The 18,077-nt window shown below is 46.6% G+C and overlaps 4 protein-coding genes and 1 pseudogene across 4 annotated transcripts; all 5 read left to right on the top strand.

The window, feature by feature from the left end:
- Window positions 1-982: 982 nt before the first annotated feature.
- On the top strand, window positions 983-8,366 carry LOC117189732 (endoribonuclease Dicer homolog 2-like). Its single transcript, XM_033394812.1, has 7 exons — window positions 983-1,044; window positions 6,635-6,715; window positions 6,855-6,920; window positions 7,008-7,142; window positions 7,259-7,436; window positions 7,597-7,907; window positions 7,974-8,366. The coding sequence occupies exons 4-7, from the start codon at window positions 7,135-7,137 to the stop codon at window positions 8,350-8,352; spliced, it is 876 nt and encodes a 291-aa protein (XP_033250703.1). The 5' UTR covers window positions 983-1,044; window positions 6,635-6,715; window positions 6,855-6,920; window positions 7,008-7,134; the 3' UTR covers window positions 8,353-8,366.
- On the top strand, window positions 1,054-1,632 carry LOC117189734 (endoribonuclease Dicer homolog 2-like). The gene is made up of 2 exons (XM_033394814.1): window positions 1,054-1,141; window positions 1,303-1,632. Exon 2 carries the CDS (start codon window positions 1,327-1,329, stop codon window positions 1,615-1,617), a length of 291 nt encoding a protein of 96 aa, XP_033250705.1. The 5' UTR covers window positions 1,054-1,141; window positions 1,303-1,326; the 3' UTR covers window positions 1,618-1,632.
- On the top strand, window positions 2,122-3,414 carry LOC117189731 (endoribonuclease dcr-1-like). Its single transcript, XM_033394811.1, has 4 exons — window positions 2,122-2,383; window positions 2,463-3,020; window positions 3,081-3,255; window positions 3,322-3,414. Exons 1-4 carry the CDS (start codon window positions 2,126-2,128, stop codon window positions 3,363-3,365), a joined length of 1,035 nt encoding a protein of 344 aa, XP_033250702.1. The 5' UTR covers window positions 2,122-2,125; the 3' UTR covers window positions 3,366-3,414.
- Window positions 8,367-8,381: 15 nt separating the features above from the next.
- On the top strand, window positions 8,382-9,707 carry LOC117189730 (endoribonuclease dcr-1-like). The gene is made up of 4 exons (XM_033394810.1): window positions 8,382-8,676; window positions 8,756-9,313; window positions 9,374-9,548; window positions 9,615-9,707. Exons 1-4 carry the CDS (start codon window positions 8,407-8,409, stop codon window positions 9,656-9,658), a joined length of 1,047 nt encoding a protein of 348 aa, XP_033250701.1. The 5' UTR covers window positions 8,382-8,406; the 3' UTR covers window positions 9,659-9,707.
- Window positions 9,708-12,843: 3,136 nt separating this feature from the next.
- On the top strand, window positions 12,844-18,071 carry LOC117190102 (annotated as a pseudogene).
- The last annotated feature ends 6 nt before the right edge of the window (window positions 18,072-18,077 follow it).

The raw sequence follows: 18,077 nt of genomic DNA, 5'->3' as shown, positions 1-18,077 counted from the left end.
CGCGCCATCACATAAAACGTAATACATTATTTAAATACATTTTTTTTTTAAACATTGGTGTTTTTTTCATTCACTTTCATACTTCGCGCTCTACTTAAAGCAGGTTGGCAGTCCAGCAGCATTTCATTCGAGGTGCAGTTTTTCAGCAGTTGGCAGTTTTCCCGTTTATCGATAGCAACAATGAAATACCCTTCTGGAATATTTAAACCTATTTCAACGATTTCTTTCTACAGAGACCAAGAATAATCATGCATGAATATGTCTAACACATATCAATTTGAGAAAATTTCTTCATCAATTACGTTTTAAAAACATTTTGGAAAACAGGGTATACAAAGGGCTATACACGCATCATGTCTTTAAATACCAGCAACATTGCGACTGTTTTTTTGTTGAACTATTTTGTTTAAACCTTGTTTAAGTCAAAATACAACAAAAGCAAGGACTAAAAACTAACCAATTTTGTAGAAAATGTATTTATCAACGTCCTAAAATTATGTGAGCCGAACTAAGGGTTTTAGTTAGCCAGAATTATTCAACGGAATCTCTAAATTGAGCAATATGAACGACTAGCCTCGTTTTTTTGTTTTGACTTATTTCGCTAAAACCGTTTTTTGGTTGACCTATTTCACTAATACATTCTTTTAGACAAGATCCAATAAAAGCAAGTGTTTAAAATAAACTAGTCAATTCGCAAATAGATTCACTAATCGGATAAAACTATGTGGGCATGGCTTAATGTTCTATATAGCTAGTAATATTCCACGGAATATCATAAACGAGGAATATGTAAACTTGAACTTGAATTCGTCAGTATATTTACGGTATATTTTTGAAATGAGACGGTACATTTCGGTATATTTATAAGGGTCGGACGGTATATTTTGCGATAAGCCCGCGGATAATACTGAGGGACAGGACTTCATTTACTTATTTCCTTTTTTTGGCAGTTTATTTATTCAGCTCTTGGAATTTATTATCTTATCTGATCAATTACTTGTTCAATACAATATATCGGTGGAACAAAGTTCAATTAAAACAAAGGTGAGGCGAGACATTTGCCGGTCAACCTGCGGGGGGGCAGCAGGGCGTCGACGACTGGTCGAAGATAAAATGGAGCCACGAAATAAGCGATAGCCAAGTTAGTGTCGAGCTCATGACGCCTCATCAAACCAATATGCATTTCTGATATTCGTTTATATAGAACGGATGCACTAGTATTTGTGCTTCCAAGTGCTTTAAAAATTTTGCCCTGGCTTTTTTTTTCTAATTGAATTTTCTTATATCTTGCAACGACAATAGGTTCTGGTGGGCACAGCCCAAGTCATGTTGAATATGGTCACCCAGAAGTACTTGGAGCTGAGCTCTGTGAGCATCGTGATTATAGACGAGTGCCACCATGGCACTGGCCACCATCCCTACCATGAGTTCATGCATCTGTTTTTACTCGCTGATCGAAACACGCCACTGCCGCGCGTTTTGGGACTGACGGGTGTACTCATTAAAGGCAACGAATTTAAGCTGGTCGCTCAAAAGCTCAGAGAGCTGGAGACGACCTACAGAAGCAATATCATCACCGTGTCCGACACGGAGGAATTGAAAAACGTGATGCTGTGAGACCTTTTAAGCCCTTTCCATAGAAGAAATCACGCTATAGCAGTTCTGTTTATTTTTTGCAGCTCCTCCACCAAACCAAGGGAGTGTTTAAGGACTTATCTAGACCAAGTGGGGAGCCTTGTGATCGGGCACGCCATACATAGATGCATTGAGCACTTCAACGTACGCCTAGACGATTTGGAGATTGGCAAACAGCCTACGCGCTATTCCAAGGGACTGTCGACCCCCCGCGATCCGCAGAAGAAAGGATATATAAAGACTCTGCTCAACGACTTCCAGTACCAGCTGGAGCACTACGGCGTATATGCGGCAGCCATGGCCATAGTATCGGTGATTCTAGAGTTTGAAATCAAGCTGCATCAGTCGGAAACCTTTGCCCTGACCCACATATATAAGTTGGCCATCTGTCTGTGTAACCGGATCAATCACATGCTAAAGTAAAAAGCTTCGCGATTTGGTCGACGATGATACGGAACCCGATGACGCAGTCCACACGATGGAAACCATCATGAACTTTTCGACTCCCAAGGTGCAGAGATTTTTGCATTACGTGCAGAAAACGTTCTCGGGCAAGGATGCCAAGGATATTTGCTGCTTGGTCTTCGTTGAGCGCCGGTATACGAGCAAATGCATATACCAATTGTTGAAGAAGTTCATTGCGGTTATTCCGGCGCTGCGCGATGTTCTCGTGCCGCAGTTTATGGTTGGCCGCAACTCAGTTTCAGCGGATTGTGAGAGCGTCCTGGAGCGCAAGTGGCAAAAGTCGGTACGTTATGCCTCGGGCCTCAGCACAGAACATTATATTAAAAGTATATTATTCTCCCCTGTCGCAATCCCCATCAAAGGCCATTCATCAATTTAGGGATGGCGAAGCCAACCTGATGGTCTGTTCGAGCGTTCTAGAGGAAGGCATCGATGTAAAGGCCTGCAATTACGTGTTGATCCTGGATCCATTAAAGACATTTAACATGTACGTGCAGACGAAGGGGCGGGCTCGATCCAAGGAGGCCCAGTTTGTGCTTTTTTCCTCAGAGCTTGACCGCATAAAAACCAACCAACAAATCAATCAATATCGCCAAGCCCATAACGACATCGGAGAGTATTTAAAGGATCGCGTCCTGGATCGGGCCGAACCCCTGATGCAAGAGATAGCCGATCACTTCCACGAATTGATCCCACCATTTATAAACGAAAAAGGTGCCGTGCTGCTGCCTAGCAGTGCCCTGATGCTGCTCCACCGCTACTGCCAGAGCCTGCCCTCGGATGCATTCGGCTTTGTGGAGCCCTGGATCACACTAATCAGTTGGGACCAGAAGCGGGAACTCTTTGGCACACAGGCCGCAAGCAAAGAAGTCGTCTCTATCGAACTTCCACTCAGCTCGTCCGTGCGGGACAAAATTTATGTAAGCCCAAAATGGACTACCCAGCGTCGACAGTCAGTAATCATGTTCGAATCATTCCAGAGCGATCCCATGACTTCCGTTAAGGCGGCAAAAATATCGGCAGCCTTTAAGACCTGCATTAAACTGTACTCCACGGGGGAGCTCAACGAGCGTTTCCTACCCGTCACGCTTAAGGACCGGGTGACGGCGATAGCCGACTTTCACTTTGACCACTGGAAGAAATACAGCGACGATGGTGAGTCTTATTCAATCAAATACCCACTAATTCTGTTTAATCATTCTCCTCCTTGGGTGCTTTTAGTTATCGATACGGTAAACTCAGGGCCCATTACATGTGCAGGTTAGGGAGCACCCGCGAGAGCTGGTTATTGCAAGTGCGGAGCAGCTGGAGCAACTTCATCAGTTCCATGGAATGCTGTTCCGCGATCTGTTTAAGATCTGGCATCCCTGCTTTGTACTGGATCGTCGAAGCAAGGACAACTCCTACCTGATCGTGCCTCTAGCCGTGGGCGCAAAGCATCAGAATGTGGTGGACTGGCCGCTGGTCCGTCAGTTCCAGCGTCTGCCCACCCCGAAGCCTGTCAGTGTGAAGTAGCGCAAGGAACAGCGAGCGCCGCGTCCAGAGGACTATGAGGGGAAAATTGTGACTCAGTGGTATGCCAACTTCGCGAGCAAGCGAATGCTCGTGCACAAGGTGCGCAGAGACCTGACTCCGAGCAGCCTGATGGAAAGCAACCACCAGAACACGAGCTATGGCGAGTTCACCACGTCCAAGTATGGCGATGACATCGAAGGAATTGTTCGCATGGACCAGTTCCTGATCGAGGTGCGCGATCTTACGGAGCAACTGAACTTCTATGTCCAGCAGCGGGGCAAGACGTCGGCCCAGAGCAAGGCCAGGGTCAAGATCATCCTCATTCCGGAGCTCTGCTTTAATTTCGATTTCCCCGGCGACCTCTGGATAAAAGCAGTGTTTCTACCCAGCATCTTGAACCGGCTCCACTTCATGCTGCATGCTGAGGCATTACGACAACGCTTCAATACCTACCTGGGGCTGCAACATCTGCCTCAAAATGGAGTTGACTATAGGCCAAAGCTCTTGGAGATCGACTGGTCGTTGCGCCGCAATGTGGATTCCCATGGCAATGCCGTTCCCAATGATTATTAAGAAGGGTCACGCTCCATTCTTGAGCCCCTACCCATCAAAGAAGTTGAGATTGGGATGAAGACACTGCAGATACGCGACTTACAACATTCGTGGCAGCAGTACCTCAAAACCCGTAGACCTACCCCGGAACATCATGTCCGCCTATACCGTGGAGTTGAACTATTACAACAATTTTATATCCGGCCAAGTGGCGTCTCTCGACAAAATGGAGCAGGACGACAGGGAGTTCTGGCTGGAGACGCAGTTCAAGATGCCTAAAGGGAACATCTATGAGACCAGGAGTCCAGCAATGCCCCCTGCCGCCCGGCCTGCCCTGCTCCCGCCGACCAGCTCAGCTCCCAAACCACAGTCGTTGAATGTGTTGCCGGTTCTGATGAAGAGCGTTTCCGATGATCACATCACTCCGGCCCACCAGGGTGAGTTCCTGGCGGCCATCACCACAGCGGGATCTGCCGATTTTTATGATATGGAGCGAGCGGAGCTGTTGGGTGACTCGTTTCTCAAGATGAGTGCCAGTCTTTACCTGGCCAGCAGGTATCCCGACTGGAACGAAGGCACGCTCACGAAGGTCAAGTCGAGGCTGGTGTCCAACAAGAACCTGATGTATTGCCTCAGGAAGACGGATATTCCCAGTCGTATTAGCTGCAGTATGTTCGACCCCAGAGTAACGTGGCTTCCGCCCAGCATTAATCTGCCCGAAGATGTCTTGGATGTGTGGACGGAGCAGCCGAGCTTTCCCAAACTGATTGGTCCCCATAATCTCTTCAATCTGGCCCTTAGTGACGAGGAGATTCTGGCAGGTCGTTGCAACGAGGATACCTATCGTCGCTTTGTGCAAGGTTGCAAGAGACTTCTCCTCCGGCGTGAACTACTTCTTTGGTGAGGTCGCTGTTCAGAACAAGGTGGTGGCTGACACTCTGGAGGCCCTTCTGGGAGTCGTTGTGAGAAACTATGGATTGCAACATGGCTTCCGCATGCTGGAATACTTCGGCATTTGCAAGCCGGACGTTGATAAGCCATTGTCGCAGCTGCTCGATCTTCAGTTGAAGAGCACCAAGATGCGAGCCAACGCGAGCCCTGACGATATTGATGGCTTCGCAACTAGTTACGCGGGAAGCGAACGTGGACCAGGTCTTCGTCGACTACAATGTACTAGTTCTGCAACTAGTTACGCGGGAAGCGAACGCGGACCAGTCGAAAAATAACCGAAAAACGAAGCCGCCTTCGGTTTGTTTTTGAAGGCGGCAAATAACCGCAATTCCGTGGAGTTACAGTGCCCACTCAGCTAGTTTTTACCGAGCCACGACATGCAATAAGCACCGAAATGGTAAGTTAATCGTGATATTTTACTGTAGTTGCGCTCGTGGAATGAAAGAGACAAGAATTTACACAAACAAAATTAATTTGTTTTCCTCGTTTGCTTTATGCGTTGATTTTGTTCACTTCTGTACAACATCTAATCGCTGGAAGAGTCTTTTGTGTAAACATTTATTAAAAAAGTGGAAAAGAATTAATAAATAAATCAAATTAATATAAACAGGTACGTGCAAATATTACACTAGACTTCATAATTCAGATCAATAACTAATAATTGTGGCCATGGATGGAAGGTCACGCAACAAACGATTTCTTTCTACAGAGACCAAGAATAATCATGCATGAATATGTCTAACACATATCAATTTGAGAAAATTTCTTCATCAATTACGTTTTAAAAACATTTTGGAAAACAGGGTATACAAAGGGCTATACACGCATCATGTCTTTAAATACCAGCAACATTGCGACTGTTTTTTTGTTGAACTATTTTGTTTAAACCTTGTTTAAGTCAAAATACAATAAAAGCAAGGACTAAAAACTAACCAATTTTGTAGAAAATATATTTATCAACGGCCTAAAATTATGTGAGCCGAACTAAGGGTTTTCAGTTAGCCAGAATTATTCAACGGAATCTCTAAATTGAGCAATATGAACGACTAGCCTCGTTTTTTTGTTTTGACTTATTTCGCTAAAACCGTTTTTTTGTTGACCTATTTCACTAATACCTTCTTTTAGACAAGATCCAATAAAAGCAAGTGTTTAAAATAAACTAGTCAATTCGCAAATACATTCACTAATCGGATAAAACTATGTGGGCATGGCTTAATGTTCTATATAGCTAGTAATATTCCACGGAATATCATAAACGAGGAATATGTAAAATAGAACTTGAATTCGTCAGTATATTTACGGTATATTTTTGAAATGAGACGGTACATTTCGGTATATTTTTCTGAGGGTCGGACGGTATATTTTAGCGATAAACCCGCGGATAATACTGAGGGACAGGACTTCATTTTCTTTTTTTGGCAATTTATTTATTCAGCTCTTGGAATTTATTATCTTATCTGATCAAATACTTGTTCAATACAATATATCGGTGGAACAAAGTTCAATTAAAACAAAGTTGAGGCGAGACATTTGCCGGTCAACCTGCGCGTCCATCGCGGTGTTTTCCGCACACAGAGAACGGTGACTGGAAAAAAATGTAAGTCCCCGTACTTCCAGCTAGTAGCTGGCCACATCCAGAAAAACCTGCTGTGTCATTATAGCCACGTCAGCAATCATCTTAGTTGGCGAGCTTGTGCCTGCAGTCACTGAATTTTATTTTATTTCACCACTTTTAGCTGGCACCCGGAGCAAATAGGATCATCATGGCAGACAACGTGCATAGTGGGGAATCCGAAATAAAGGTATAAATAATATAAATTCCAGTGCATATATGTACATAAGTTTATACTTTTTGCTGAATTGTAAAAATGCATTCGCATTTGTTGCAGCCTCGCAGCTATCAGCTGCGTCTCGTGGATCATATTATGAAGAACATATTATGGGATAATCTACTTGCCGACCGGATCTGGCAAGACATACGTGGCCATCCTGGCCCTGAAGCGATTCTCCAAAGACATGGACAAGTAAGTCGCTTGCATTTTTTTTCATACTGGAATTTTGCAAACACACTCATACATAAGCAAATACATATGTATGTAGCTGTTGAACTGAATTCTCGGATTTGTTTACACTCCTACAGATCAATCGAGGAGGGCGGAAAACGAGCTATATTTATGTGCAATACAGTCGAGCTAGCTCGCCAGCAGGCAATGGCCGTGAGGAAGTTCTCAAATCTCAAAGTGGGGTTCTTATTGGGGGAGCAGGGCGTCGACGACTGGTCGAAGATAAAATGGAGCCACGAAATAAGCGATAGCCAAGTTAGTGTCGAGCTCATGACGCCTCATCAAACCAATATGCATTTCTGATATTCGTTTATATAGAACGGATGCACTAGTATTTGTGCTTCCAAGTGCTTTACAAATTTGGCCCTGGCTTTTTTTTCTAATTGAATTTTCTTATATCTTACAACGACAATAGGTTCTGGTGGGCACAGCCCAAGTAATGTTGAATATGGTCACCCAGAAGTACTTGGAGCTGAGCTCTGTGAGCATCGTGATTATAGACGAGTGCCACCATGGCACTGGCCACCATCCCTACCATGAGTTCATGCATCTGTTTTTACTCGCTGATCGAAACACGCCACTGCCGCGCGTTTTGGGACTGACGGGTGTACTCATTAAAGGCAACGAATTTAAGCTGGTCGCTCTAAAGCTCAGAGAGCTGGAGACGACCTACAGAAGCAATATCATCACCGTGTCCGACACGGAGGAATTGAAAAACGTGATGCTGTGAGACCTTTTAAGCCCTTTCCATAGAAGAAATCACGCTATAGCAGTTCTGTTTATTTTTTGCAGCTACTCCACCAAACCAAGGGAGTGTTTAAGGACTTATCCAGACCAAGTGGGGAGCCTTGTGATTAGGCACGCCATACATAGATGCATTGAGCACTTCAACGTACGCCTAGACGATTTGGAGATTGGCAAACAGCCTACGCGCTATTCCAAGGGACTGTCGACCCCCCGCGATCCGCAGAAGAAAGGATATATAAAGACTCTGCTCAACGACTTCCAGTACCAGCTGGAGCACTACGGCGTATATGCGGCAGCCATGGCCATAGTATCGGTGATTCTAGAGTTTGAAATCAAGCTGCATCAGTCGGAAACCTTTGCCCTGACCCACATATATAAGTTGGCCATCTGTCTGTGTAACCGGATCAATCACATGCTAAAGTAAAAGCTTCGCGATTTGGTCGACGATGATACGGAACCCGATGACGCAGTCCACACGATGGAAACCATCATGAACTTTTTGACTCCCAAGGTGCAGAGATTTTTGCATTACGTGCAGAAAACGTTCTCGGGCAAGGATGCCAAGGATATTTGCTGCTTGGTCTTCGTTGAGCGCCGGTATACGAGCAAATGCATATACCAATTGTTGAAGAAGTTCATTGCGGTTATTCCGGCGCTGCGCGATGTTCTCGTGCCGCAGTTTATGGTTGGCCGCAACTCAGTTTCAGCGGATTGTGAGAGCGTCCTGGAGCGCAAGTGGCAAAAGTCGGTACGTTATGCCTCGGGCCTCAGCACAGAACATTATATTAAAAGTATATTATTCTCCCCTGTCGCAATCCCCATCAAAGGCCATTCATCAATTTAGGGATGGCGAAGCCAACCTGATGGTCTGTTCGAGCGTTCTAGAGGAAGGCATCGATGTAAAGGCCTGCAATTACGTGTTGATCCTGGATCCATTAAAGACATTTAACATGTACGTGCAGACGAAGGGGCGGGCTCGATCCAAGGAGGCCCAGTTTGTGCTTTTTTCCTCAGAGCTTGACCGCATAAAAACCAACCAACAAATCAATCAATATCGCCAAGCCCATAACGACATCGGAGAGTATTTAAAGGATCGCGTCCTGGATCGGGCCGAACCCCTGATGCAAGAGATAGCCGATCACTTCCACGAATTGATCCCACCATTTATAAACGAAAAAGGTGCCGTGCTGCTGCCTAGCAGTGCCCTGATGCTGCTCCACCGCTACTGCCAGAGCCTGCCCTCGGATGCATTCGGCTTTGTGGAGCCCTGGATCACACTAATCAGTTGGGACCAGAAGCGGGAACTCTTTGGCACACAGGCCGCAAGCAAAGAAGTCGTCTCTATCGAACTTCCACTCAGCTCGTCCGTGCGGGACAAAATTTATGTAAGCCCAAAATGGACTACCCAGCGTCGACAGTCAGTAATCATGTTCGAATCATTCCAGAGCGATCCCATGACTTCCGTTAAGGCGGCAAAAATATCGGCAGCCTTTAAGACCTGCATTAAACTGTACTCCACGGGGGAGCTCAACGAGCGTTTCCTACCCGTCACGCTTAAGGACCGGGTGACGGCGATAGCCGACTTTCACTTTGACCACTGGAAGAAATACAGCGACGATGGTGAGTCTTATTCAATCAAATACCCACTAATTCTGTTTAATCATTCTCCTCCTTGGGTGCTTTTAGTTATCGATACGGTAAACTCAGGGCCCATTACATGTGCAGGTTAGGGAGCACCCGCGAGAGCTGGCTATTGCAAGTGCGGAGCAGCTGGAGCAACTTCATCAGTTCCATGGAATGCTGTTCCGCGATCTGTTTAAGATCTGGCATCCCTGCTTTGTACTGGATCGTCGAAGCAAGGACAACTCCTACCTGATCGTGCCTCTAGCCGTGGGCGCAAAGCATCAGAATGTGGTGGACTGGCCGCTGGTCCGTCAGTTCCAGCGTCTGCCCACCCCGAAGCCTGTCAGTGTGAAGTAGCGCAAGGAACAGCGAGCGCCGCGTCCAGAGGACTATGAGGGGAAAATTGTGACTCAGTGGTATGCCAACTTCGCGAGCAAGCGAATGCTCGTGCACAAGGTGCGCAGAGACCTGACTCCGAGCAGCCTGATGGAAAGCAACCACCAGAACACGAGCTATGGCGAGTTCACCACGTCCAAGTATGGCGATGACATCGAAGGAATTGTTCGCATGGACCAGTTCCTGATCGAGGTGCGCGATCTTACGGAGCAACTGAACTTCTATGTCCAGCAGCGGGGCAAGACGTCGGCCCAGAGCAAGGCCAGGGTCAAGATCATCCTCATTCCGGAGCTCTGCTTTAATTTCGATTTCCCCGGCGACCTCTGGATAAAAGCAGTGTTTCTACCCAGCATCTTGAACCGGCTCCACTTCATGCTGCATGCTGAGGCATTACGACAACGCTTCAATACCTACCTGGGGCTGCAACATCTGCCTCAAAATGGAGTTGACATAGGCCAAAGCTCTTGGAGATCGACTGGTCGTTGCGCCGCAATGTGGATTCCCATGGCAATGCCGTTCCCAATGATTATTAAGAAGGGTCACGCTCCATTCTTGAGCCCCTACCCATCAAAGAAGTTGAGATTGGGATGAAGACACTGCAGATACGCGACTTACAACATTCGTGGCAGCAGTACCTCAAAACCCGTAGACCTACCCCGGAACATCATGTCCGCCTATACCGTGGAGTTGAACTATTACAACAATTTTATATCCGGCCAAGTGGCGTCTCTCGACAAAATGGAGCAGGACGACAGGGAGTTCTGGCTGGAGACGCAGTTCAAGATGCCTAAAGGGAACATCTATGAGACCAGGAGTCCAGCAATGCCCCCTGCCGCCCGGCCTGCCCTGCTCCCGCCGACCAGCTCAGCTCCCAAACCACAGTCGTTGAATGTGTTGCCGGTTCTGATGAAGAGCGTTTCCGATGATCACATCACTCCGGCCCACCAGGGTGAGTTCCTGGCGGCCATCACCACAGCGGGATCTGCCGATTTTTATGATATGGAGCGAGCGGAGCTGTTGGGTGACTCGTTTCTCAAGATGAGTGCCAGTCTTTACCTGGCCAGCAGGTATCCCGACTGGAACGAAGGCACGCTCACGAAGGTCAAGTCGAGGCTGGTGTCCAACAAGAACCTGATGTATTGCCTCAGGAAGACGGATATTCCCAGTCGTATTAGCTGCAGTCTGTTCGACCCCAGATTAACGTGGCTTCCGCCCAGCATTAATCTGCCCGAAGATGTCTTGGATGTGTGGACGGAGCAGCCGAGCTTTGCCAAACTGATTGGTCCCCATAATCTCTTCAATCTGGCCCTTAGTGACGAGGAGATTCTGGCAGGTCGTTGCAACGAGGATACCTATCGTCGCTTTGTGCAAGGTTGCAAGAGACTTCTCCTCCGGCGTGAACTACTTCTTTGGTGAGGTCGCTGTTCAGAACAAGGTGGTGGCTGACACTCTGGAGGCCCTTCTGGGAGTCGTTGTGAGAAACTATGGATTGCAACATGGCTTCCGCATGCTGGAATACTTCGGCATTTGCAAGCCGGACGTTGATAAGCCATTGTCGCAGCTGCTCGATCTTCAGTTGAAGAGCACCAAGATGCGAGCCAACGCGAGCCCTGACGATATTGATGGCTTCGCAACTAGTTACGCGGGAAGCGAACGTGGACCAGGTCTTCGTCGACTACAATGTACTAGTTCTGCAACTAGTTACGCGGGAAGCGAACGCGGACCAGTCGAAAAATAACCGAAAAACGAAGCCGCCTTCGGTTTGTTTTTGAAGGCGGCAAATAACCGCAATTCCGTGGAGTTACAGTGCCCACTCAGCTAGTTTTTACCGAGCCACGACATGCAATAAGCACCGAAATGGTAAGTTAATCGTGATATTTTACTGTAGTTGCGCTCGTGGAATGAAAGAGACAAGAATTTACACAAACAAAATTAATTTGTTTTCCTCGTTTGCTTTATGCGTTGATTTTGTTCACTTCTGTACAACATCTAATCGCTGGAAGAGTCTTTTGTGTAAACATTTATTAAAAAAGTGGAAAAGAATTAATAAATAAATCAAATTAATATAAACAGGTACGTGCAAATATTACACTAGACTTCATAATTCAGATCAATAACTAATAATTGTGGCCATGGATGGAAGGTCACGCAACAAACGATTTCTTTCTACAGAGACCAAGAATAATCATGCATGAATATGTCTAACACATATCAATTTGAGAAAATTTCTTCATCAATTACGTTTTAAAAACATTTTGGAAAACAGGGTATACAAAGGGCTATACACGCATCATGTCTTTAAATACCAGCAACATTGCGACTGTTTTTTTGTTGAACTATTTTGTTTAAACCTTGTTTAAGTCAAAATACAATAAAAGCAAGGACTAAAAACTAACCAATTTTGTAGAAAATATATTTATCAACGGCCTAAAATTATGTGAGCCGAACTAAGGGTTTCAGTTAGCCAGAATTATTCAACGGAATCTCTAAATTGAGCAATATGAACGACTAGCCTCGTTTTTTTGTTTTGACTTATTTCGCTAAAACCGTTTTTTGTTGACCTATTTCACTAATACCTTCTTTTAGACAAGATCCAATAAAAGCAAGTGTTTAAAATAAACTAGTCAATTCGCAAATACATTCACTAATCGGATAAAACTATGTGGGCATGGCTTAATGTTCTATATAGCTAGTAATATTCCACGGAATATCATAAACGAGGAATATGTAAAATAGAACTTGAATTCGTCAGTATATTTACGGTATATTTTTGAAATGAGACGGTACATTTCGGTATATTTTTCTGAGGGTCGGACGGTATATTTTAGCGATAAACCCGCGGATAATACTGAGGGACAGGACTTCATTTTCTTTTTTTGGCAATTTATTTATTCAGCTCTTGGAATTTATTATCTTATCTGATCAAATACTTGTTCAATACAATATATCGGTGGAACAAAGTTCAATTAAAACAAAGTTGAGGCGAGACATTTGCCGGTCAACCTGCGCGTCCATCGCGGTGTTTTCCGCACACAGAGAACGGTGACTGGAAAAAAATGTAAGTCCCCGTACTTCCAGCTAGTAGCTGGCCACATCCAGAAAAACCTGCTGTGTCATTATAGCCACGTCAGCAATCATCTTAGTTGGCGAGCTTGTGCCTGCAGTCACTGAATTTTATTTTATTTCACCACTTTTAGCTGGCACCCGGAGCAAATAGGATCATCATGGCAGACAACGTGCATAGTGGGGAATCCGAAATAAAGGTATAAATAATATAAATTCCAGTGCATATATGTACATAAGTTTATACTTTTTGCTGAATTGTAAAAATGCATTCGCATTTGTTGCAGCCTCGCAGCTATCAGCTGCGTCTCGTGGATCATATTATGAAGAACATATTATGGGATAATCTACTTGCCGACCGGATCTGGCAAGACATACGTGGCCATCCTGGCCCTGAAGCGATTCTCCAAAGACATGGACAAGTAAGTCGCTTGCATTTTTTTTCATACTGGAATTTTGCAAACACACTCATACATAAGCAAATACATATGTATGTAGCTGTTGAACTGAATTCTCGGATTTGTTTACACTCCTACAGATCAATCGAGGAGGGCGGAAAACGAGCTATATTTATGTGCAATACAGTCGAGCTAGCTCGCCAGCAGGCAATGGCCGTGAGGAAGTTCTCAAATCTCAAAGTGGGGTTCTTATTGGGGGAGCAGGGCGTCGACGACTGGTCGAAGATAAAATGGAGCCACGAAATAAGCGATAGCCAAGTTAGTGTCGAGCTCATGACGCCTCATCAAACCAATATGCATTTCTGATATTCGTTTATATAGAACGGATGCACTAGTATTTGTGCTTCCAAGTGCTTTACAAATTTGGCCCTGGCTTTTTTTTCTAATTGAATTTTCTTATATCTTACAACGACAATAGGTTCTGGTGGGCACAGCCCAAGTAATGTTGAATATGGTCACCCAGAAGTACTTGGAGCTGAGCTCTGTGAGCATCGTGATTATAGACGAGTGCCACCATGGCACTGGCCACCATCCCTACCATGAGTTCATGCATCTGTTTTTACTCGCTGATCGAAACACGCCACTGCCGCGCGTTTTGGGACTGACGGGTGTACTCATTAAAGGCAACGAATTTAAGCTGGTCGCTCTAAAGCTCAGAGAGCTGGAGACGACCTACAGAAGCAATATCATCACCGTGTCCGACACGGAGGAATTGAAAAACGTGATGCTGTGAGACCTTTTAAGCCCTTTCCATAGAAGAAATCACGCTATAGCAGTTCTGTTTATTTTTTGCAGCTACTCCACCAAACCAAGGGAGTGTTTAGAGACTTATCCAGACCAAGTGGGGAGCCTTGTGATGGCACAAAAAAAAAAAAAAAAAAAAAAAAAAAAAAAAAAAAAAAAAAAAAAAAAAAAAAAAAAAAAAAAAAAAAAAAAAAAATTAGGCACGCCATACATAGATGCATTGAGCACTTCTACGTACGCCTAGACGATTTGGAGATTGGCAAACAGCCTACGCGCTATTCCAAGGGACTGTCGACCCCCCGCGATCCGCAGAAGAAAGGATATATAAAGACTCTGCTCAACGACTTCCAGTACCAGCTGGAGCACTACGGCGTATATGCGGCAGCCATGGCCATAGTATCGGTGATTCTAGAGTTTGAAATCAAGCTGCATCAGTCGGAAACCTTTGCCCTGACCCACATATATAAGTTGGCCATCTGTCTGTGTAACCGGATCAATCACATGCTAAAGTAAAAGCTTCGCGATTTGGTCGACGATGATACGGAACCCGATGACGCAGTCCACACGGAGGAAACCATCATGAACTTTTCGACTCCCAAGGTGCAGAGATTTTTGCATTACGTGCAGAAAACGTTCTCGGGCAAGGATGCCAAGGATATTTGCTGCTTGGTCTTCGTTGAGCGCCGGTATACGAGCAAATGCATATACCAATTGTTGAAGAAGTTCATTGCGGTTATTCCGGCGCTGCGCGATGTTCTCGTGCCGCAGTTTATGGTTGGCCGCAACTCAGTTTCAGCGGATTGTGAGAGCGTCCTGGAGCGCAAGTGGCAAAAGTCGGTACGTTATGCCTCGGGCCTCAGCACAGAACATTATATTAAAAGTATATTATTCTCCCCTGTCGCAATCCCCATCAAAGGCCATTCATCAATTTAGGGATGGCGAAGCCAACCTGATGGTCTGTTCGAGCGTTCTAGAGGAAGGCATCGATGTAAAGGCCTGCAATTACGTGTTGATCCTGGATCCATTAAAGACATTTAACATGTACGTGCAGACGAAGGGGCGGGCTCGATCCAAGGAGGCCCAGTTTGTGCTTTTTTCCTCAGAGCTTGACCGCATAAAAACCAACCAACAAATCAATCAATATCGCCAAGCCCATAACGACATCGGAGAGTATTTAAAGGATCGCGTCCTGGATCGGGCCGAACCCCTGATGCAAGAGATAGCCGATCACTTCCACGAATTGATCCCACCATTTATAAACGAAAAAGGTGCCGTGCTGCTGCCTAGCAGTGCCCTGATGCTGCTCCACCGCTACTGCCAGAGCCTGCCCTCGGATGCATTCGGCTTTGTGGAGCCCTGGATCACACTAATCAGTTGGGACCAGAAGCGGGAACTCTTTGGCACACAGGCCGCAAGCAAAGAAGTCGTCTCTATCGAACTTCCACTCAGCTCGTCCGTGCGGGACAAAATTTATGTAAGCCCAAAATGGACTACCCAGCGTCGACAGTCAGTAATCATGTTCGAATCATTCCAGAGCGATCCCATGACTTCCGTTAAGGCGGCAAAAATATCGGCAGCCTTTAAGACCTGCATTAAACTGTACTCCACGGGGGAGCTCAACGAGCGTTTCCTACCCGTCACGCTTAAGGACCGGGTGACGGCGATAGCCGACTTTCACTTTGACCACTGGAAGAAATACAGCGACGATGGTGAGTCTTATTCAATCAAATACCCACTAATTCTGTTTAATCATTCTCCTCCTTGGGTGCTTTTAGTTATCGATACGGTAAACTCAGGGCCCATTACATGTGCAGGTTAGGGAGCACCCGCGAGAGCTGGTTATTGCAAGTGCGGAGCAGCTGGAGCAACTTCATCAGTTCCATGGAATGCTGTTCCGCGATCTGTTTAAGATCTGGCATCCCTGCTTTGTACTGGATCGTCGAAGCAAGGACAACTCCTACCTGATCGTGCCTCTAGCCGTGGGCGCAAAGCATCAGAATGTGGTGGACTGGCCGCTGGTCCGTCAGTTCCAGCGTCTGCCCACCCCGAAGCCTGTCAGTGTGAAGTAGCGCAAGGAACAGCGAGCGCCGCGTCCAGAGGACTATGAGGGGAAAATTGTGACTCAGTGGTATGCCAACTTCGCGAGCAAGCGAATGCTCGTGCACAAGGTGCGCAGAGACCTGACTCCGAGCAGCCTGATGGAAAGCAACCACCAGAACACGAGCTATGGCGAGTTCACCACGTCCAAGTATGGCGATGACATCGAAGGAATTGTTCGCATGGACCAGTTCCTGATCGAGGTGCGCGATCTTACGGAGCAACTGAACTTCTATGTCCAGCAGCGGGGCAAGACGTCGGCCCAGAGCAAGGCCAGGGTCAAGATCATCCTCATTCCGGAGCTCTGCTTTAATTTCGATTTCCCCGGCGACCTCTGGATAAAAGCAGTGTTTCTACCCAGCATCTTGAACCGGCTCCACTTCATGCTGCATGCTGAGGCATTACGACAACGCTTCAATACCTACCTGGGGCTGCAACATCTGCCTCAAAATGGAGTTGACTATAGGCCAAAGCTCTTGGAGATCGACTGGTCGTTGCGCCGCAATGTGGATTCCCATGGCAATGCCGTTCCCAATGATTATTAAGAAGGGTCACGCTCCATTCTTGAGCCCCTACCCATCAAAGAAGTTGAGATTGGGATGAAGACACTGCAGATACGCGACTTACAACATTCGTGGCAGCAGTACCTCAAAACCCGTAGACCTACCCCGGAACATCATGTCCGCCTATACCGTGGAGTTGAACTATTACAACAATTTTATATCCGGCCAAGTGGCGTCTCTCGACAAAATGGAGCAGGACGACAGGGAGTTCTGGCTGGAGACGCAGTTCAAGATGCCTAAAGGGAACATCTATGAGACCAGGAGTCCAGCAATGCCCCTGCCGCCCGGCCTGCCCTGCTCCCGCCGACCAGCTCAGCTCCCAAACCACAGTCGTTGAATGTGTTGCCGGTTCTGATGAAGAGCGTTTCCGATGATCACATCACTCCGGCCCACCAGGGTGAGTTCCTGGCGGCCATCACCACAGCGGGATCTGCCGATTTTTATGATATGGAGCGAGCGGAGCTGTTGGGTGACTCGTTTCTCAAGATGAGTGCCAGTCTTTACCTGGCCAGCAGGTATCCCGACTGGAACGAAGGCACGCTCACGAAGGTCAAGTCGAGGCTGGTGTCCAACAAGAACCTGATGTATTGCCTCAGGAAGACGGATATTCCCAGTCGTATTAGCTGCAGTCTGTTCGACCCCAGAGTAACGTGGCTTCCGCCCAGCATTAATCTGCCCGAAGATGTCTTGGATGTGTGGACGGAGCAGCCGAGCTTTGCCAAACTGATTGGTCCCCATAATCTCTTCAATCTGGCCCTTAGTGACGAGGAGATTCTGGCAGGTCGTTGCAACGAGGATACCTATCGTCGCTTTGTGCAAGGTTGCAAGAGACTTCTCCTCCGGCGTGAGGAGGTGAGGTCGCTGTTCAGAACAAGGTGGTGGCTGACACTCTGGAGGCCCTTCTGGGAGTCGTTGTGAGAAACTATGGATTGCAACATGGCTTCCGCATGCTGGAATACTTCGGCATTTGCAAGCCGGACGTTGATAAGCCATTGTCGCAGCTGCTCGATCTTCAGTTGAAGAGCACCAAGATGCGAGCCAACGCGAGCCCTGACGATATTGATGGCTTCGCAACTAGTTACGCGGGAAGCGAACGTGGACCAGGTCTTCGTCGACTACAATGTACTAGTTCTGCAACTAGTTACGCGGGAAGCGAACGCGGACCAGTCGAAAAATAACCGAAAAACGAAGCCGCCTTCGGTTTG

Source organism: Drosophila miranda, assembly GCF_003369915.1.
Source record: "Drosophila miranda strain MSH22 chromosome Y unlocalized genomic scaffold, D.miranda_PacBio2.1 Contig_Y1_pilon, whole genome shotgun sequence".
Taxonomy (NCBI): Eukaryota; Metazoa; Arthropoda; class Insecta; order Diptera; family Drosophilidae; genus Drosophila; species Drosophila miranda.
Note: the sequence above shows the minus strand (reverse complement) of the source record. Positions and strands in the feature narration are given on the sequence as shown.

Bases quoted from the DNA above. Each gene is read 5' to 3' on its own strand.
- LOC117189730 (XM_033394810.1), top strand. From the start codon at position 8,407: ATGGAAACCATCATGAACTTTTTGACTCCCAAGGTGCAGAGATTTTTG. The intron at 8,677-8,755 runs GTACGTTATGCC...TCCCCATCAAAG, and splicing joins AGCGCAAGTGGCAAAAGTCG to GCCATTCATCAATTTAGGGA. The intron at 9,549-9,614 runs GTGAGTCTTATT...GGGTGCTTTTAG, and splicing joins GAAGAAATACAGCGACGATG to TTATCGATACGGTAAACTCA.
- LOC117189732 (XM_033394812.1), top strand. The intron at 7,437-7,596 runs GTTAGTGTCGAG...CAACGACAATAG, and splicing joins ACGAAATAAGCGATAGCCAA to GTTCTGGTGGGCACAGCCCA. The intron at 7,908-7,973 runs GTGAGACCTTTT...TATTTTTTGCAG, and splicing joins GAATTGAAAAACGTGATGCT to CTACTCCACCAAACCAAGGG.
- LOC117189734 (XM_033394814.1), top strand. From the start codon at position 1,327: ATGTTGAATATGGTCACCCAGAAGTACTTGGAGCTGAGCTCTGTGAGC.
- LOC117189731 (XM_033394811.1), top strand. From the start codon at position 2,126: ATGAACTTTTCGACTCCCAAGGTGCAGAGATTTTTGCATTACGTGCAG. The intron at 2,384-2,462 runs GTACGTTATGCC...TCCCCATCAAAG, and splicing joins AGCGCAAGTGGCAAAAGTCG to GCCATTCATCAATTTAGGGA. The intron at 3,256-3,321 runs GTGAGTCTTATT...GGGTGCTTTTAG, and splicing joins GAAGAAATACAGCGACGATG to TTATCGATACGGTAAACTCA.